This window comes from Linepithema humile, chromosome 6, assembly GCF_040581485.1.
Source record: "Linepithema humile isolate Giens D197 chromosome 6, Lhum_UNIL_v1.0, whole genome shotgun sequence".
NCBI classification, from domain to species: domain Eukaryota; kingdom Metazoa; phylum Arthropoda; class Insecta; order Hymenoptera; family Formicidae; genus Linepithema; species Linepithema humile.
Window position 1 is genome coordinate 28,876,832 of NC_090133.1, and position 19,916 is coordinate 28,896,747.

Here is a 19,916-nt window from a genome sequence, read left to right on the forward strand (position 1 = left end):
TTATATAATTTAACTGAATACTTCATGTTCGCGAAACTCGCCCAGCCGGTTTGCGAATGAACTAAACCAAAAGAAATCTGTCATCCGTAAAATAAATTTCTGCTTCGTAAATCAGATACGTACACATTTTCTCAGACTTTAAGAGATTCCTGACATTTCCTGCATTTCATTATCTCGTTAGAGAGATCTAAGAGAATTATCTGTCAATTATATGATAAATTCACAATTGTTTCGAAATTTATGTAGAAAATATTCGCATAAAAAATCAACATTCAATCTTACACTAACTTTTTTAATTTGCGTAAATGGACAATATTAAATAAGTGTCGGATATTACGCGAGAAAACACGGCGCGAAAAATTCATTGTGAAAGTTATATATTGACACGCGTTCAACTACGCGTACGCGATTTCTGTTTTGCACTAGAGGACGGTATGACACAGTTACATCATGACATCAAACGCGGTTATTCAACAGAAACGCATTGACGAGCCAATCGATTAGACATTATTATTCATAATTGAAAATATATCCTTGAATTTGAGCACCTTTCGCACTTGAAATGTATAAGATAAGTAAAAATAAATTAAAATTAATAATTAAACAAAAAATAACTAAAGTAATTCAACAAAAATGTATCGATACGTCAATCATCGACAAACATCAATCGATTGACGGTAGATTACAAATGTAGATATGTTTGATTTCTACATGTTGCAATTTTGATGAAACGAATAAAGGGAAGATTTAGGTCATTGTATTATAAAACTAACTTACTTTTTTTCAACCTCTGATTATATAATATTTCAACACTGTGTGCAAAACCGATATAGAGTGCGAAAATGGAGAGAAAGAAAAGGAATGCATAAATATAATTAAAAAGAAAAGCAGATGACCCAAAATAACAAATTTTTTTTGCCAGCGCAAACAAATTTCTTTGAAACGGACTCGGGTAAATGCTGGAACAGTCGTCAGGCTCCGGCAAGCGGAAAGGTGGTTGCGCAAAACGAACGCTGTCTGTCCGCTAGAAGTTACATTACTGCAATACTTGATTCTAGCCTTTGCCGAGTAAAGTTCGCCCGGGTAAGTCTGGCGGTAAAGAAAAACGAAAAGCATGTCTTGTCGATCGCGCGACAGAAACCTGAGGTGCGTCGACGAGAGAAGAGGAACGAAAAGAAGAAGAAAGCGTGGAGGAAGAGAAAGCGCGGAGGAGAAGAATGCAACGACCTCTGCAAAGGATACGAGCCTTCAACGATCCAGTGGCAAGATGCAGCCAGTCAACATTTTTCATCGTGCTCTTCTCGTTTTGCTGATAATCGCTATCACCATATCACTCGCTAAAACATTGCAACCCGGTGAGTGCGCTAACAAATCTAATATTGTCACGATATCGATAAATAGATTACGCGACTTTTTTATAATTACGTGATTTTATATACATCAGGCATCATTAATGCTTCGTACTTCTAATTTAAAATGTTTGTTTGTATTTAATTTTGGAGTTTTCAATCAATTTGCATTACCTTTAATATATTTAAACGTATCGTGTCTAAATATTATCATTGTTACCTAAAAAAAGATGCAGAATTTATTAATTGATTAAAAGTCAGCTACAAAAATAAAAGCTAGATTGAAGACAAAAATTTTAAACCACATAGCATTTTAATGATACCTGCTATACAAATCGCGAGTTTTTAACAATCGCGTTTATAGTGGTGCTTGTTATGCAACTGTCGTAGATTATTACATACGGGTTAAGAGTCGCCAGAACCGGAATGCTCCGATATCCTTGTTGCGCTTGCCGGAAACAAAAGAACATAAAATAAATATCGCGTGTATACACACTCACTATACACGCAAAGCAAACATTCGCGATAATTCACACATGAGAAGTACCGACTTTGTGGTTTCAAATTCACATTTGCATGCGACATACTTTCACGACACAACTGTTATGATTGCCTACGTGATGCAATAGCAATACATGTGATGAACTAAAATGGACAATTGCGAACGCAGAGTATTACGTCTGTCAACGCGCAAATCGTACTGAAGCGACACTTGTGCAAATTATAATTTGCGGGTGTTCTCTCGGGTGAAAGTGAAAAGTGTGTAAGTGGGGTCGCGCAATGAAGCGAATCGAAAATGTCGGTCAATAGTATTTGATTTCACCATTAAGGTTCTTTCATCTTTCCACACTGAGACGTCTTTATTTTTACAGTCAAGCTTCTCGCGGCACGAAATCGTGCTATGCTGAGGCGAATCACCATTTCTCGTGACGAAAAATCCAAAGTTTGCTATGGTGAGAACAACATCAACATTAATCTTGTCTAGAAATTTCAATCGCGTGTTAAATACGAACGAAATGCGATATAAATTTCATATAATTACAATAAAATTTATTTTCTCCACAAATATATCTAAAAATAATTTTTAATTTTTTTAAGCTAAATAAAAATGTAAATTTTGCAACGCAAACTCAATTAATTCTTCTGAATTCTAATGAATGTGATATTTGTTTTAAGAAAAGTACAGATATTTATATTCTGATACAATATATGTAAAATATTTCAGATTTAGTTGGTTGCTTCGCGGATCCGCCGCAGCATTTATCGATAAGGCGACCACCTGAGCATCCTAGAGTGATTCAAACTAGATTCTTCCTCTACACGCGCACAGACCGACAAGATCCGCAAGTCTTGCAATACGGCGACAATCAGAAATCCATCGTGCATTCCCAATTCAACACAAGCAAACCACTCAAAGTACTGATACACGGTTACAAGGGCAGTGGAAGTGACGCTAGCTTCGTACATGGCATAAATTTACTTCTGGATACAGTAATGCTGAACAATTTATTTTGACGCGCATTTTTCTTCGTGATTTACCATTATAAAATTCCTAATCATTACCAAATTGTCAAAGTTTTATGAAATATTGTCTGTAATTTCGTGCGCAGGTAGACGCAAATATCATCGTCTTGGATTGGACGAAAGGCGCGGGCACGAGTTACGGAGCTGCGGTGGCGAATAGCGAACTGGTCGGCCGACAATTAGCCCTAATTCTCCTAGACACCGTCAATTTGGGAATCAATGTTATCGATATTCACGTAATCGGTTTCAGTCTAGGCGCACACGTGGCCGGCTGCGCCTCGGAAGTATTGAAGAGAAAGAATCTACTTTTGGGTCGTATAACCGGTCTCGATCCGGCGTCGCCGTTCTTCAGGCATCACCTGTTCAGAGAGAAGTCGAGAAAATTGGACACCAGCGACGCTCATCTCGTTGATGTCATTCACACCGACGGCTCGCCAGATTTCGCGGACGGCTTCGGCCTGCTCAAACCGATTGGGCACATCGATTTCTTTCCTAACGGCGGCAGAGAGCAACCCGGTTGTACCGACGTTAAAAATTCGGTAGTGGTCAGTCATTTAAACGGTGCGCATTTAGAAAACATTTAATACTTAACTTTAGCATTAACTTTTCTAATTTCATTATGTTTTGTATGTACATATATATATACACAAACATAAAATTTAATCTGCTTCTCATTAAAACATGTTATATTTTTAAAATTATAATACTAGTCTGTTAATTACTCATTTTAGAGGAATTACTGGACCGGAATATAGCATGTAGCCATCTTAGAGCTTGGTTCCTCTTCGTAGAAAGTATTCGCTCGCAGAATGATGAGTGCAAATTCATCGCATGGCCCTGTCCGCACGGAGGAATATCTTACGCGAAGGGAATGTGTTTTCCTATGGCGTCGACCGATTGGAATCAAGAGATGGGTTACGCGGCTAATCGCGGACCTTTAGGAATTTATTATTTGGCAACTAAAGCCGAAAGACCATTTTGCGGTATTAGAATATACGAAAAATTAATTTCTCTGTTTTTGTGAAAACGATAATTTGGCATAAATAGATTTTCTATAATTGAAAAACAAGTGGTCCTTAATAAAATTTATATTCACACGATTTGAAAAACAAGCTCGGACAATCATGTGTAAAATTAATGTTATAGCAATGTGAGATTATTTGTAATATCTGCAAGTTATATAATTTAGAATTCTTAGACAATCTTGTATACTTTAGGTCAACCACTGAGAGCATCAGTGATTACATCCGAAAATGTTCCAAAGACATCTGGCGTATTGCTCTTTAAAATTATTCTCGGTAACTCCACGACGCTCTTCAAAATCCAATGCACGTAAGTAAAAATCGTGTAAAGATAGTTTTGCTTCAAGTCAATTTATATACCCTCCGAACACATTGTGTGTGTAATATTGTAAGTTTAATAAATTTGATAACATCGTATTAAAATTTCGAGAAAAACAAATCTTCGAGATTCTCCCGACAATTATGTTAATTTGCTCATGAAAAAATTGTTAGTTGCTTTAAATGCTATTCAAGCTTGTCCAAACGAACAAACAACTGGATGGCGTTCTACAATATTGCGGCGGCGAAATTCGACGCTTTATCAAGAGATACTTCAACGATCATTGGCGTTGTCTCGTATCAGCGCATCGATAATAAGACGGAAGAGGATACTACAGAGAATCCGAACGCGGATGTAATACTATTCAATAAACTCACTCTCGAAGATCGTAAGGGTAACAGGTAATAACGCGGGATAATAACTTAATAGAAACTCGCTACATAATTATCAACTTTACTTGAATAAAAAGAAAAGAAAATATATAAAAATTTTCTTCTGCATCTCATTGTACTCAATTAAATGAGAATAGCTATATATGTATATGTAATTAAATTTTGTTCTTATCAATCAGGTGGGAATATTGCAAAACGGACACCGCAGTCAATTCGCACGAGATATATGTAGAATTGAAAAATGGACACTGCACGTCAGTATAATTTAATTTCAACAATAATGATTTTGTCTGATAATGATCTGAATAAATAAGCTATTTACAACTGGATATTTTTTTATTAATTCTAAATCCTTTAAAGCAACTCTGCATATACTGATCATTCTATTTCATATATATATACATATAAAATTGAAAATTATTATTTTAATAATAAAATAAGAACAAGTTGTATTTACTCACCGGCATGATGCGCAGCAGCAGAGTTGTATTCTGCAAAGTTAATCTGTAAAATACAAAAAGAAACATTTAGATTATAGCAGCGTGAATAAATCACAATAATTAGTACTTAAAAAACAATTGTGCACATTAAACTTTTTATTTGTTTTTTAAACAGATAATTGACAAAAAATTATCAAAAATTTTATTGTTTAAAATAATAATAAATGTAAAAAATGTAATAATTATGAATATCAAAATATTGTAAATATTTTACGAAATATTTCAAATATGTGCAATACATAATTATTGACATACAATATTTTATAAATAATGGATAACAAATAAATGATTCATTATCTTCAAGTTGCTCCGCCGGCGCCTGATTGCCTGATTGCAAACAGATATTACTTTATCACAATTACAATTTAATAAAAAAACTCAACTTTATGTAACGATAAATTACATCGTTGTATCTGTTTGCAGAATAATTGTTTTAACACGAACAACTATTATATACTATAATTACTTAGATAAAAAAGCGATATAAAATTAAAAACGCAAAATAAAAATTATAGTCAAAAATAAAAAAATCCACGTTAGAGTGCACTAACAGCTAGGTCGAAAATCTATATACACTGTTCAATTGTGTGTGACTCAGTAACCACCTGTATCTTTTGTGCTAAAAATCCGTAGAATCGCCGTCAAAAGTTTAATCCGTGCTAGTTACTAAACTATGTGGAGGCCAGTCAGTAGCGACTAAACTTTTGATGATGATTATACCCCCAAAAAGGGAAGTTTGCAAAGAGGGGATGAGGATGCTGTTTTCGTGGACCTCGTTTCGTAGGGTGCATTCCAATACCTACATATATAGTTAGTGACTACTGAGAATGATCAATCTATAGATTTGCGAACAGATTTCGAATAAATCGTAAGCTACTTCAAAATGCAAAATAATACTTATAAAAACTCTACAAATATTAAACAATATCTCAACTTGAAAAAGTTGAAGTAAAATTTTGGGAATTACTAGTCGGAAAATATAGCCAACCAAAATGAAAAAAAGAAAAACGTTTCGCTAGATCTGTATTGGAACTGCTAGGGAAATATATATCTTATATAGAAAGTGTCCTCCCTCGCTTTTTCTCTCCCTCTTTCTCTCTCATTGGTCATTATATCCTTTTATTTTCTATATTTAAAAAATGGATCATATTAAATAAGCTTTAAATTTCAAGCAATTTTAATTACTTTAATAGGCGGTTCACTTGACAAATAAAACTGGCAGAGAGAGAGAGCAAAATTTTTAATTATATAATTTGTGGTTCCTTATCTTTCTTTTTCCATGTATTATGAGACGCTGCATGCTAAATAATAAGATGCTAAATAATAAGTTATATAATGTTAAAATGTTAATTACTGATCCAGTGATTAACTTGACCAGTAATTAATCGGCGATTAAATTAACCAAAATTCGTTAAAGTCACTTTTGGTAGCTTAAACTAAATTTAATTGTGAGCATTATTGTTATTCATGAAAATTATCTATGTTTTTTGAAAAATGGTAAGTAAAGTTTTTTTTACTATAATATAAGAATTTTTAATAATAAAAATTTTAGTACTTCTTGAGATAAATTTATCAGAAAATATGATTTAACAGAATTAATTTATAAACAGCTTTATTATAATTTGAAATGTTACAGACTATACTACTGTTTTTTTATTTTTGGATCTGGCACACATCAAAATTCTGTATTAATGGATGACTTATTGATTGGTTAGGATGGAAAAATTTTCCAGAAATTCTCTATCTGACAACCAATTACCGCATCCGGAAAACTTGGCCATATACGTCAGCCACTAAACCAAAGTGGAAAATCGTTGGCTCCGCATCACAGAATTGAAAATATCGACTATTGTAAAACTGCTCTGTTTTTGGATCTGGCACACATCAAAATTCTGTATTAATGGATGACTTATTGATTGGTTAGGATGGAAAAATTTTCCAGAAATTCTCTATCTGACAACCAATTACCGCATCCGGAAAACTTGGCCATATACGTCAGCCACTAAACCAAAGTGGAAAATCGTTGGCTCCGCATCACAGAATTGAAAATATCGACTATTGTAAAACTGCTCTGTTTTTATCTTTATTTCATTTTCAAAAATTTAATTTATTAAGCTTAAAACTAAATCAATGAATTATTAAGGACATAATAAAATGTAGCTAATTGCGATGCGATAAAACAAAAATCAACTTTAAATAATTGTAATAGATAAATAATTAATATTAACTAATTGCTATTATTGTCCTACACTGTATTATACATTGTAATGTTTTTAGGTAAAAATTAGTATTGCTTGTAAAGAATCCAAAATCGACGATAACGCGAACTAGCGTTTGTGTCGAAAATTAAAATGGGTAGCTCGCCCCTTTTATTTATGTGACGTATACAGGGTGATTCAAAACAACCTGATATCCTTGCAATGCCATATTCTTGAGCAAATTCTGAGACGATTTTTTCTTTTACAAAATTTTGTCCGAAGCTTAGTTTTCGAATTATAATTGAAAATAGTTTGCTACTTACGAGTCCGATACAATGGGCAGACAGGGACAGTGCAATGCGTCATAAGACGACAGTAAACTTGACAGTCTCATTATACGTTGCGCATCCCTGCCTGCCCGTTGCACCGGACTCGTAAATTGCTATTATTTTCAATTATAACTCGAAAACTAAGCTTCGGAGAAAATTTTGTAAAAGGAAAAATGGTCTTAGAATTTACTCAAAAATTTGACATTTCGAGGAGGACAGTAGATTGTTCTGAATCACCCTGTATATACTCTATAATTTGCTGAGAAGCATCCATCATGGTCTTTTTTTTCCTAACACAAACCTAAGTTCTACGATCTAGTGACATAGCTTCAGTTATTGACTATTCATCAAACACAGTTTTGTATACGTTTTAGAAAGAGTGCTTATTTATTCTGGAAAATTTGATTTGGTATCTATTTAGTAAGTATTTTTTGTGTTAATCATATCTCATTTTAAGTTTCTCGAAAAATATTATACAAAAAATTCAAACACATTGTAAAATTGATTAATTTTCGTTATTGTTTAGTACACACAGTCACAGAAATGCCTTAACACGTAAATTTGTCAACAAGTGTCAAGACACATTTGAATTGGCTTGTGAAATTTACACTCGTACAAGTTCATGTATTAAGGTATTCCTGTGACCGTGTGTACGTATATGAAACACTTTGTTTTAAAACAATATAGTATGATCGTGAATGTACATGCAAGTAGAAAAAATAATTGCGAAATTGGAATAAGAAAATCGCAGGGATGATATTTCTTACATATGTATCGTAAGATTTTTTCTACGATCATGGTTTTTGTTTTTTTTTTTTTTCTTTCATAGGTTATGATGTCACAAATGACAGAAAAAGATAAAATGCTACAAGAAATGTTAAAAGCGAGATTTACGGCAGCAGTTAAAGATATTTTAGATGGAAAATTGCCTGAAAGAATCGCTGCAAGGCAGTACGGACTTGACTGGAACGAAGTATATTTAGAAATAAAAAGATTTCGACGTTCTGGGAAACACGCGCACCAATACAACGCACAAGCTATTTCAGAGATGGCATTCAGATCGAAAATAATATTAGAAAGAAGTTTCGAAGCTGGAATGTCCGCGCAAACGTCCCAAACGACGTCCAATGATCCTAATGATTATGAACCTAGGCCTGATTTTGACCAAACACCTTGGTTTAACTAGACACATTAATTATTAAACAAATAATTAAATTCGACGCGAGTTTAGCAGGCAACAGTACAAACACATCTAAATTTAAATAAATACTTTTTGTCTCTGCTCAATATTTTATTCCTACTAAAACACTCTAAAAATAAATACGTTAACTGCAAAAAGAACTTAACAAATTATTGCTCAAAGTTGTAAAATAATATCAATTGTGTTTCTCAGATATTTATAAAAATTTTATTGTACATGTGATCTATCATTTTAATACTATTTTCTTAGTTTTACTAGAATCTGCTAAAAATACTAAATAATATTTGTAATTGTGTAAATTATAATATATCATCACAATAGTGTATAACAAACGGCGACTTCCAAAACACGCATATCGTTCATGTACATATGTAAATGGCATTAGTTCAAAAACATTACCAACAACAAAATTTTGAAGTATATAACTCATTACATTATTCATCCAACAAAAATTTATAATTGTATCTAAATGAACAAAATAGAACATGTATTACTTTATTTTTGTTTCGTCTGTTATAAATATAAAATTTTTTTTTTTTTTTTAATTTTGATGACTGCGTTTTAATGCCTGTTCCTGAAAATTTATTAACTTAAAGATGTCTTTCAACACTGCAAATTTTTATCTATGTTATACGAATAACACGTACATATGTAGAATAATTCAAAATTTAACAACAAAAAAATAAAAAAGATAATGGTGGATAATATCGTTTTGCAGAAGTCGCGTATGCGATAAAGAATCAAATTACATGCATTGAAAGTGAATAATAAATACGCGCATAGCACATCTATTTAAACTATCTACAACTTTTTATATATTGTCTCATAAGCAAATTTGAATACAAACGCTAATAAATATTCTGTTCGCATTTCATATGACAGCATAACATCTATCTTTATATCGATTGTTAACAATGTAAACAATTACATTCATTCTAAACTAGATTAGTATCAATAAATTTTCTCTCAAATGTATCTACTTTTTTTATATAACTTTTTATAAAGCAAGAAAAAATATATATTCTTTATTTTACTTTTATAACGTATATTTTTGCTACAAAAAGTTTATAAACGTATGTTCTAAAAATGTAAATAGTAAAATTTTCCTTACTTTTATGTATAGAATTTTTGAAAATAGAACAAAACAAACTCATTGATAAAAAATACTTTTTTATCATATTCTAAATTCTGATCATGTAATTAGACGAATGTGAAATAATGAATAAACGGATGTATATTGCATAGAAGAAAAGCAAGAAAGAAAATCTCAATTAAAAATACGAAAGTATAATTGCATTGTAATTATGTGTTTATCGTTCCTAAAAATGAAACCGGAAAGCCGGAAATATTTATCATAAATAAATAAAAAAATGTCACCCACATTATCGAAAACCGACTAGCCTATGCACTTGAGAAAAGTTATTAGAGAAAAAAAAATTGTCAAACTATCTACGTTCATAGAAATAATTAAACTTTTAGGAATGAAAATAGCTAAATCGTTATGTAAATCAAGAGTGAAAGCAAGAAAATACTATAGTTGCAAAAAATTAAAATATTAATATAATTTTAATTATTTTTCTTGTTGTAACATACTGCACCAAAATGCGTATAATTATATGAAAATATATTTTACTCCATTATAGTTTGCTCCGTAAATATATTAGGATTAATAAAATAAATGAGTGTATGCATTAAATAAATTCACTCACCAATTGTTCACATACGCCATTGATGTCACTGTCGTTTCGTTGATCATTCTTTTGCCTTGAATACTCATACGCATATCATATATCTCATATCTCCTAAAAAAGACAACTAATTAAGATTGCGTGCATTAATTAATACGTACAACAATCACTTCAAATGATATTTCTGACGCTTATGGCATGCATAACATACTACACAAATAAATGAACGCGAAACACAGCTATTGCTAGGCGCTTCGAATATTCGTTAAAGGAATGATACACTTGAATTAAAATGTTCAAAGTACGCGCTGACTACTTCATGCCGAAGCAAAAATTTACGAATAATGTGAGAAACTCGCCATCTATGAAAAAATATAAGTATATATGTGTGTGTGTATGTGTGAAACTTGATTACATATACATATACAATGTGCCGTTCGCAAGAATAATATTCATGATGTAATCAATTTTGTTATGTTATTTGACAAATCATATCAAGGACTTCGCAAATTTTTATTAATATGACGCTATATTAACAAATCATGATGAAGAACACAAAGCAATTAGTCATGACAATGCAATAAGTTCACTCACCGGTTTGCCACAAAACTTCTCGATGTTTACCGCAAGAACACGAATCAATCAACATCGCGTATGTTTATTAAGATACAATGATTGTCTCGCATTGCATTTTCAATGGTTTTGGTATAGATAACGTGCTACGAACGAATAAATGATGAAACCGGTTTGACACCGTTTCGAAATAAAAGCCATTACTCTCACACTCCCAATATTCGTTAGACAAATGATGCACTTGATTTGACGAATAATTCAAAAAACAATCCGACAATTTCGCGTCGGTGCACCGACGCGCAAAACTGCCATCTATGAAATATCATTAAAAACCTATACAGCTGTGTATAGTTACCAACTTTTTCGATTGATAAGATCAGAAAAAATTAAAAAATATTGACATTTGTAATAATATGCATTGGTTCACGTTTAGCTTTGTGCGCACATTAAACAGTAAGCAAAATGTAATATATCAAAATAAATGTAACAGTATATGAGTTACTTTTTAACTTATTTATATGTGTGTGTGTGTGTGTATGTGCTATATAAACATAACCTATTAAAATAGTATAATTTGATAAACTATTTTATTCTTTTTTTATTATTCTGTATTGGTAAATACAAGTATAATTTAGTTTAATTCAGAAAAACAATTTATTTTGATTTAAATTTTATTAAATATATTTTTATATAAATTACAAAAAAATTCTTTGTAATTTCTTTATAATTTCTCTCTTCTGGTATTACAATTTATATAATTATAGCAAAAAATCAGAAGACTTAAAACAATTCGACTTACTGGTAATCAGCAGATAATGTCTCAGAACTCAGTGATTGTAAATATCCACAAAGATATCCATAGGTATGCACTGCTAGATTATGCATAAAAATCAGCACTTTAATCCACCATGTCTTTTCTAAGGAGTATAATGTTTTTGCTTGCATTGAACATTCAACCAGATCAGACTTGGTTTGTACTTGTGATTGTAACATATTAAACTTTGTAATGTTATTATCTCTCTTTTGATTGTCATTTAATGCCTCAATATTTCTTTTGTCTTTAATTGGCTGCAATAGACTTTGCTTTACCTCTTCATTTTTTATAAGATTCCCTAAACCTCTGCCTATAAGTATAGGATATGGAGGAAGTACATGGTCTTTGTTTTCTTGTCTCGGAATTACATTGATGAACTTATTGGAGAACGATATGGCTGCGTTGTCTAAAAAAATAATTACAATCAATAATCATATCCATCGCTAATAGATTAATTTTGTTTATAACAAAAATTTTGTATTGCAAACTAATATTGTTAATAAAAATTTTATTACAATGTTAGTGGCAAAATTGTATCAATAGTAACAAATTAATAAAATAGTAACGTTAAAAATTTATCATTAGTGAATTCATAGTTTGTTCCTAATAAAAATGTATCAGTAGAAATTATTTTGCACATTTTATACGATTAAAAAAAATAATTAACACATCAAATAACTATCTATAACAATATGAATTGACATCTTACCAAAGATTAAAATTAAACAGATGATCCACAGTATTTGTTTCATATTGTATAATACTGTTTAATTCCTTCTTTCACAGAGAAAGGTTAACAAAATCAAGTCAGATTTTTTTCTCCACTTTGTTGTCTCAATTGCCTGAAAGTAATAAAATAATCATCTTGTATGTTAAAATCGTAGAATATTGCTTTTAATTTTTATTTTGAGTTATTTATTCTAATATAACGTAAACCAGATACACAATAGATTATATTTTATTTTATTTTGAACAACGTTATTCATAACTGTTAAGATCTATCATCTAGAATATGTCAGCATATATAAGTACGGACAAATTTGCACAAACTGACATTGGCTCAACAGCTCACATATTTTTATATAAGTTAATTATTTATTCCTTACATTCTATATAAAATATTGTAAATTTTTTATACAAATTTAACAGAAGTCAACTATTAAATTATATCGAAATATAAATAATTATTAATATATCAACGCTTTACAAGAATACAATGTTTTTCACACTTGCAATTAATATAATAATTAATAAGATAATAAATAATGTAAGCAAACTGTAATCTCGATTAAGAGAAGAATATAGTGTTTAAATTTAATATATTACTTGATAAGATCACAAAACTACAACAACTTTGAAAGTCGCGTATATGTAATGGTTAAAAATAATCTCACTAATTGTAAGCAGAATTTCTCACAAATGAGACAAATAAATTCATTAATTTAATTAATACCGAATTGAGCAATAACTACTGTTATTAATTTTCATTACATAAATAATTCTAAATTAACATATTATACTAATCGTAATTAACGATAATTATGTTGTCTATGATAACGGATTCTTAGTTTTTATCATATATGCTCACCAAATGTTATAATAATGTAAAATTTCAATAAAATATTGCAAAACTTGTTAAATACGCGGTAATTAATGACATGATAAAATAACATAAGCGATATCGATGAGCTATGAGAAAAAATATGACAATTATTCAATCCACAGTAATTTTTTTTTGCACTAAAAATGAAAATAAATAACACAGAAATTCGTAGAAATAAAAATTTAAAAAAGGCTGAAAATAGTATGTATTTTAATGCTCCACCCAGCTTGAAACAGAAATTAGTAATTTTACAAATATCAAATTATCTTACCAAATTGAGATCAGCTCATTTGTGAGTCTCTTACGTCTTTCTTACAAGCGCAACATCAGAACAATGCCAAGTCTGCGACCCATAGAACATAAACAGATGGCTCTTCTTAGTAAAGCTAGTTGATTTATTTGTTTGAACTCTGTGTTGGTCACACACATTAGTATTGATATATATCATTTGAAGCAACACATTTTTCTTGTGAGAATTGGAATAATAGGATTTCTGCGGTGGTATCCATGTGGTCTCATAATATTAATTGGCAAGATATAATCAATGCAAAAATCAATAAGTTTAACCTGCAAATGTAACCATGCACATAAAAAGGAACCATTAGTAAAACACACTAAAAAGAGTTCTGCTATTAGTAAATATATGATTAGTAGAAATTAATAACGGAATTTGTCGCAATAAACATAAATCATTTAGTATCGTAATATAACAATGTAACACCACTCCAAGATTTGAAACTGAAGATTTACTATATAAATATTAAGTAATAAATATAACATATTAATTTATATTACAGAAATACACACATTTATGTATATAAGATGGCAAAGATGCTGTTTTATTATCGATCCTTGGATGTAGCATTCAAAGTTGGATGTTGCACTTCAAAGTTACTTGCAGTAACTCATTGTGCTATAACCCAATAAGCTGTTATAAATGTTCTAAAACAATAACATGGAGAACATTCAAATAAAATCGTTACGCATTTGTGGCGCTAATAAAAAGCGTCTTCATACTTTTTTAACCGATAATATTGATGCAGGATATTATCGATATTATCAATTGTTGTTAGTTCCGACAAATTGGGGGCGCTTATGTAACCGATGGGTGAGCATTTTAACCTTAAAAAAAATTATTAACGTTGGCGACACGTTGAACACCACATGGTTATACATTATTATATATTATTAGTGTTGGGATAAATCAAAAGTATTTATATGTCAAGTAATTAATAACCAAGTGCGAATACTTTAATTAAAAAAATTATATTATAGATGAACTGTATTATAGAATTATAGTGAATAAATGTTACTTGAGGTGAATATAATAGACTGAATATCGTGATATTAAAAATTATATTTAAAAACTATCGTATATTACAAATATTGCGCTTAGTATATTACAAATATCGCAATTTTCTACACGTGCCTTTACACGTGCCTTAAAAATGAGTCACATTATAATTGTGCGCGCCTTTAAACCGGGCGACGTGATAAGCTGCAAGGAGTTGCTTCGAGACGGCGTGATGTCTTCTCTAAGTGCTACATTTTGGGGAATGTTGCTCAAGGAAAGTATCTTTCAACTGATGCTCTTATTCTGCGCGATGGCATTCATTTTCTTGGGGATGCCATTCACGGTCTGCTTCCTGATTGTACCTATGGCCATTATATTGGTATACGTGGGCACATATATAAGCTTTACTGCAAAGGTAGCAGAGATTGACAGAGAAGTGAATAATATTCCAAGGTAGTGTATTGTACATTTATTTTGAGACTTTCAAGACCAATTTTTCCAACTTTTTGGTAGGTTTGCCCATCAGTTACCTATTAATAAATATCAATAATTCTTACTCAATGGTATTATTATTACCAAGAGGTAATTTTACTTGGTATCCAACCATCAAGTAAGGATTACTGACATTTGTTCATAAATAACTGACGTATAAACGTACCAAGAAATTGGAACAACTGGCCCTCAGAGAATATATAATTTTCTATGCCAGACATGGGAATTGGTTGCAGCTTTCGGCTCAATTTTTTGATTGACACCTACTGTTCCCTTCTTGCCGTTCGCATGCTAGCAAGGAGTCAGCAAACGCGCTAACAACGCTCGTAACTAAGATGCGTGATACTCAGGAATGTCCATATCACAAATTCAGCAAGATAATAAATATGAGACAATAGATTTCCACATCACCTGTGAGGTACTATTATTGACGCGTTCTTCAACAATAATACCTCACAAGTGATATGCAAATCTATATTTATCTAAGATTTATTATCTTGTTGCATTTATGATATGGACATTCCTGAGGCTGAATATCGTGCATCTTAATTAATTACGCGCGTTGTTAGCGCGTTGGCGACTTGTTGCTAGCATGTGAGCGGCAAGGAGGAAGCAGAAGGCATCAATCAGAAGATCGAGCCGAAAGTTGCAACTAATTCCCATCTCTGTTCTATGCAATTAATGTTTTAATACTTTTGAAATAATTAGAGTCATAAAATATAGTTGTTTGTAAAATAATATAGTTTGAAAAAATTATGATTATGTTTGTTAATAGGCTTTACATGTCCAATGCCTTCTCATGTTTCTGGGTTGCTGAGGCGTTTCAACCTTACTTAACAACACGACATCCCAAAGAAGTGCATTACACTGTAATGACAGAGCAACAATTTCGCGAATCCAACATTGATGTTTCCTCACAAACCAAAAAGATTGTAGGGACCATTGGCTTATTCAAGAGTCATACATTAGAGGGAAGCGCATGGATAAAGAGACTATGTGTACACAAAGAGTATCAAAGAAAGGGTGTAGCAACATGCTTGCTTAGTGTTGCTGTACAATTTGCAGCTGACGCAGGCTACAGTTGTGCTAATTTAGCGTCTTCTGAATACACGGAAGGGGGTAGAGAATTGTGCCTTAAAAAGGGTTTTGAATTGAAGGAAATGTATCATAAATCGATTATAGGATCATTTATAACAATATTAATGTATGAGTTAAGTTTCGAGATCAAATCTGATGAAGACAATTTGCCTCCTCAAAACAAAAAAGAACTTCTTAATCTAAAGTGTCAATAATAGATTTTAATAGCATGATTAAAATAACGAATCTGTTGGAAAACTATTGAGACTGATGATTGAGCCTGATACTATATTTTCCAATAAAGTAAAATGGTCCAAGTGATCTTAATCGCAGTGATAACTCTAGTATTACACAATTTTATGCATTATCTACTAATAGTGAAAAATATTTTCTATAAAATATTTATCACATATTCCAAATGTAGTATGGTGCCTTACTTATAATATAATTTTATAACGTAAACAGCAAAAATAAAGATACATTTTTCTTATATTTTGTTCTTCATGGCTTCCCGGTACATTTGGATTTCTTTACCTTCCCAATGTTGATTTTTTACTTTTGACAAAAACCTAAAATAAAAAATTTTATCGCAATTAAAAATAAGCTAAAATTGTTAAACCGTTATAGAAGAAATTTTAATAACTTACTTTTCTTGAATTTCTTGCAATATTGCTTTCTCTTTCTCTGTTATACCGTTTCGCAGTATATCCAGATTCATATGTAATTGTTTCGTGTTTTGTATTCCAACTAAATTTGTGTTGACATCTGTGTATTGCAGAGAATGCCATATCGCTAGTTTGCAGAATTCCACGCCATGTTCCTGCGTTATTTTATAATATTAATTTTATTAGACAAGTTCTTCAATTAATTGATATTTTTATTTTTATTAATAGACCTTGCAATATTGTCCAGCATTCGCACATTGCTTTTTTGTTTCATCGGAGGCTAAATGCCAGTTTGGTGGGCCACTATTTGTTAGAAGACCCATACATGGTGTGGCGGCATTAATCACACCGATATTGTGTTCCTGCAAATTACTCAATAATTAACTAAAATTAAATCCAGCGATACGCGATACAAAAATAAAATTATGAACCTTAAAGAATGAGATGTACTCTAACAAAGTACTATCGATTAGAGTGAGTCTTGAGTAACTCAATATGCAGGCTATATTAATATTACTCTTTTCGATGCATTCTTTCAGTACGGATATTGGGTAACCGGTTATACCTATGTGTCTGGCTTTGCCTTCAGCCACCTGTCTCGATAATTCTGGCAAAGTTTGTGTCACTATTATGTCTAATGAAGGTGCAAATTCGATATCGTGAACCTGTGAAATTTATGGTTCTATCTTCATTATATTGGATAAATTACCAATTTTTACTCAAAATGATGGTATATACGATATTTTACTTGAACAACATCGACGTAATCCACTCCCAATAATTCCAAGCTCTTTTTAAAACTTTTCCTAGTTTTCTCAATAGTAAAATCAAACATATTGTCGTAATCCAGCTCGTACCTACCAACTTTTGTTGCAATATAATAAGCTTCTCGTGGAATCTCTTTCAGTGCCTGCAGTAAAAATAAGACATTAAACATACTTTCTATAACAATGTATAAACAAATTTCAGAGTATATATTGCATGTCTTTTTCATAAATTTTTATACTTTGCCAAGTATTGTCTCAGCTCGACATTGTCCATACCATGGTGCAGTATCAATATAATTAACACCTTGTTTTATCGCTTGACGTATCGCTTCAATGGCATCAGCTTCATCATAGGTGCTATAGCAATGGTACATAAAAAATTATTATTATTATATTAAATGTAAAATATTCTTGCACAAGAAATAAATAATTTACCCGTAATGACAGCCGAGCGGACCAGTGCCAAAAGATAATTTGTTTATGAGCAAGCCTGTTTTTCCAAGCTGTTTATATTCCATAGCTTTCACTGTTTCAGGATCGTGAAAACCTTCGACGTAGGTTGGAGGAAACATACTGAAAATGTCACGATAAATAATAATAAAAAAAAAAAAAAAAAAAAAAAGAGCTTAAAATGAATATAATTTTATTGATTTCAATCTGTGATGCCATCAATATGCCGCAAGAATATGCTTAAAACTATGTTACGTTTCTGTTGTCATAAAAAATAGATTTGGAAAAATCAAATAGAAACATAAAAATGTATAAACATTGTATGTCAAACTAATTTACAGTAATGTCATAATTACTTTCAATCACATATTTATATATGCGTAAATATCTATAAATCTATTTATTTTAAATGAGTCAAGTGAAATCACAGTAATGAAAATTACATAATGTTATTTATTATTTATTTTCTAATTATTATGGAGAATATTTTCTTACATGTTTTCTCTGCTTCCAGATTTATACTAATAAAAAATCTTACAACGACCACTCCTTTTTCACTTGAGTCAAATTGTTATCACTATTATGAATGGATTCTGAGTAAACATTTTTGATATCCAGTATGTATTTCAATATCGTTCTTTTACTGAGGAGGGGAAAATTGACATTGAGTCAAGATTAGATAACATACACTTGTAATTATCTTGTATTATAAGATAAATTGGCAATATGCTGTGAATTATTAGTTACTGATTAAATAACATTTATAAGAGCTTTTTTTTATATGATAAATTTATGTTTATTTAATATCAGTCTTTTTTTTCTTTTCATATTACAAGTTTAATTTGTACAATTTCAACTTTTATTAACATTTTCAGCAAGTGCAATATTAGCACCATGACAGCAATTTTAAGGTAGATTTAATTACATTGCTATTGATTAAGTCCATATGTTTTGCCTATAAAGTTTGTAAATATTAGTAATTGCAGATTGATGTAATATAAAGATATCCAACAGATATTAGGCCCAACATACAGTACAGAAAATATAAGGAATAGTAATAAATGTTAATTAGGAATAAAAAATCAGAATTATATGTATATATATGAACTTGATACAAGAAGTGCCTAAGTCATTTTTTCCCATAATTATTCTCAATTGGATATGCACTTTTTGCATATTTAAGCTCCAATTGAGGTTAAAAATGACTTGGGCACTTCTTGTACCAAGCCACAGATATACAATTTCATTTCAAAACAAGAAAATGCAATGGATTAACGATCATAAATTAGGAATAATTAATCCATTTAGTTCTCTTGTTTAAAGTAAAACAATTCCACAAACTCCTCTTCCTAATATTTATCATTTATTCCTAAGGCCTTACGCACAATACAGAAAATAAGAATAAGGGCCATTCTACAATAATTCGCGAATACCTTGTTAGAGGGATATGGTTGGCCAATCAGCTTTCCGTTTTTTCGGAAATAGTGAACATGCAGCTGGGCATTGATCATGTAATTTTTCCCTAGGAGCGGAAACATAAAAAATGAAAACTTTTATGTGAATTCGACAATTCTATTCGTCAAATTCACATGAAATTTCGACGCGTTCTATGTGCAATAGGCTTGAAAATTGGCTACTGGCTGGCTTTTTCCATCGCTT

General features: G+C 31.1%; 3 protein-coding genes and 1 long non-coding RNA gene across 10 annotated transcripts in view; 2 read left to right on the forward strand and 2 right to left on the reverse strand.

The window, feature by feature from the left end:
* Positions 1–14,437, reverse strand: part of LOC105671318 (uncharacterized) — a 49,741-nt gene extending 35,304 nt beyond the window's left edge. Inside the window, exons 1-7 of one of the 3 annotated variants that reach the window (XR_010890875.1) lie at positions 14,320–14,437; positions 13,784–14,079; positions 12,619–12,751; positions 11,895–12,315; positions 11,117–11,407; positions 10,544–10,636; positions 5,068–5,110 (exon numbers count right to left, since the gene is read on the reverse strand). This is a non-coding gene — a long non-coding RNA (uncharacterized lncRNA). Of the gene's footprint in view, positions 1–5,067; positions 5,111–10,440; positions 10,637–11,116; positions 11,408–11,748; positions 12,316–12,618; positions 12,752–13,783; positions 14,080–14,319 lie in introns of those variants that run through there. The other 2 variants (XR_010890876.1, XR_001100594.2) reach the window with 2 other exon arrangements.
* Positions 30–5,110, forward strand: LOC105671314 (pancreatic triacylglycerol lipase-like). The gene is made up of 8 exons (XM_067357740.1): positions 30–1,355; positions 2,222–2,302; positions 2,575–2,840; positions 2,960–3,434; positions 3,605–3,856; positions 4,091–4,205; positions 4,409–4,615; positions 4,786–5,110. The coding sequence occupies exons 1-8, from the start codon at positions 1,115–1,117 to the stop codon at positions 4,868–4,870; spliced, it is 1,722 nt and encodes a 573-aa protein (XP_067213841.1). The 5' UTR covers positions 30–1,114; the 3' UTR covers positions 4,871–5,110.
* Positions 14,438–14,545: 108 nt separating the features above from the next.
* On the forward strand, positions 14,546–16,867 carry LOC137000601 (N-acetyltransferase family 8 member 3-like). Its single transcript, XM_067357770.1, has 2 exons — positions 14,546–15,259; positions 16,074–16,867. The coding sequence occupies exons 1-2, from the start codon at positions 14,961–14,963 to the stop codon at positions 16,588–16,590; spliced, it is 816 nt and encodes a 271-aa protein (XP_067213871.1). The 5' UTR covers positions 14,546–14,960; the 3' UTR covers positions 16,591–16,867.
* LOC105671315 (uncharacterized) lies at positions 16,650–19,613 on the reverse strand. Of its 5 annotated transcripts, none has more exons than XM_067357769.1 (9): positions 19,599–19,613; positions 18,753–18,900; positions 18,243–18,380; positions 18,047–18,164; positions 17,789–17,950; positions 17,472–17,705; positions 17,271–17,402; positions 17,023–17,195; positions 16,650–16,944 (listed from the first exon to the last, which is right to left on the reverse strand). In XM_067357769.1, exons 3-9 carry the CDS (start codon positions 18,377–18,379, stop codon positions 16,863–16,865), a joined length of 1,038 nt encoding a protein of 345 aa, XP_067213870.1. In that variant the 5' UTR covers position 18,380; positions 18,753–18,900; positions 19,599–19,613; the 3' UTR covers positions 16,650–16,862. The 5 variants fall into 5 exon arrangements, with proteins under 5 accessions (XP_067213870.1, XP_012220762.1, XP_012220761.1 ...); XM_012365339.2 differs by having other exon boundaries at positions 19,497–19,611; XM_012365338.2 differs by lacking the exon at positions 19,599–19,613 and adding an exon at positions 19,183–19,592.
* Between the last annotated feature and the right edge of the window lie 303 nt (positions 19,614–19,916).

Excerpts from the sequence above, each read along its gene's own strand:
- LOC137000601 (XM_067357770.1), top strand. The coding sequence starts at position 14,961 with ATGAGTCACATTATAATTGTGCGCGCCTTTAAACCGGGCGACGTGATA. Across the intron at positions 15,260-16,073 it reads GAAGTGAATAATATTCCAAG|GCTTTACATGTCCAATGCCT; the intron begins GTAGTGTATTGT and ends GTTTGTTAATAG.
- LOC105671314 (XM_067357740.1), top strand. The coding sequence starts at position 1,115 with ATGTCTTGTCGATCGCGCGACAGAAACCTGAGGTGCGTCGACGAGAGA. Across the intron at positions 2,303-2,574 it reads AAAATCCAAAGTTTGCTATG|ATTTAGTTGGTTGCTTCGCG; the intron begins GTGAGAACAACA and ends AAAATATTTCAG. Across the intron at positions 3,435-3,604 it reads AGTGGTCAGTCATTTAAACG|AGGAATTACTGGACCGGAAT; the intron begins GTGCGCATTTAG and ends TACTCATTTTAG.
- LOC105671315 (XM_067357767.1), bottom strand. Across the intron at positions 17,706-17,788 it reads ATTACGTCGATGTTGTTCAA|GTTCACGATATCGAATTTGC; the intron begins GTAAAATATCGT and ends TAAATTTCACAG. Across the intron at positions 17,403-17,471 it reads AGTACATCTCATTCTTTAAG|GAACACAATATCGGTGTGAT; the intron begins GTTCATAATTTT and ends AGTAATTTGCAG.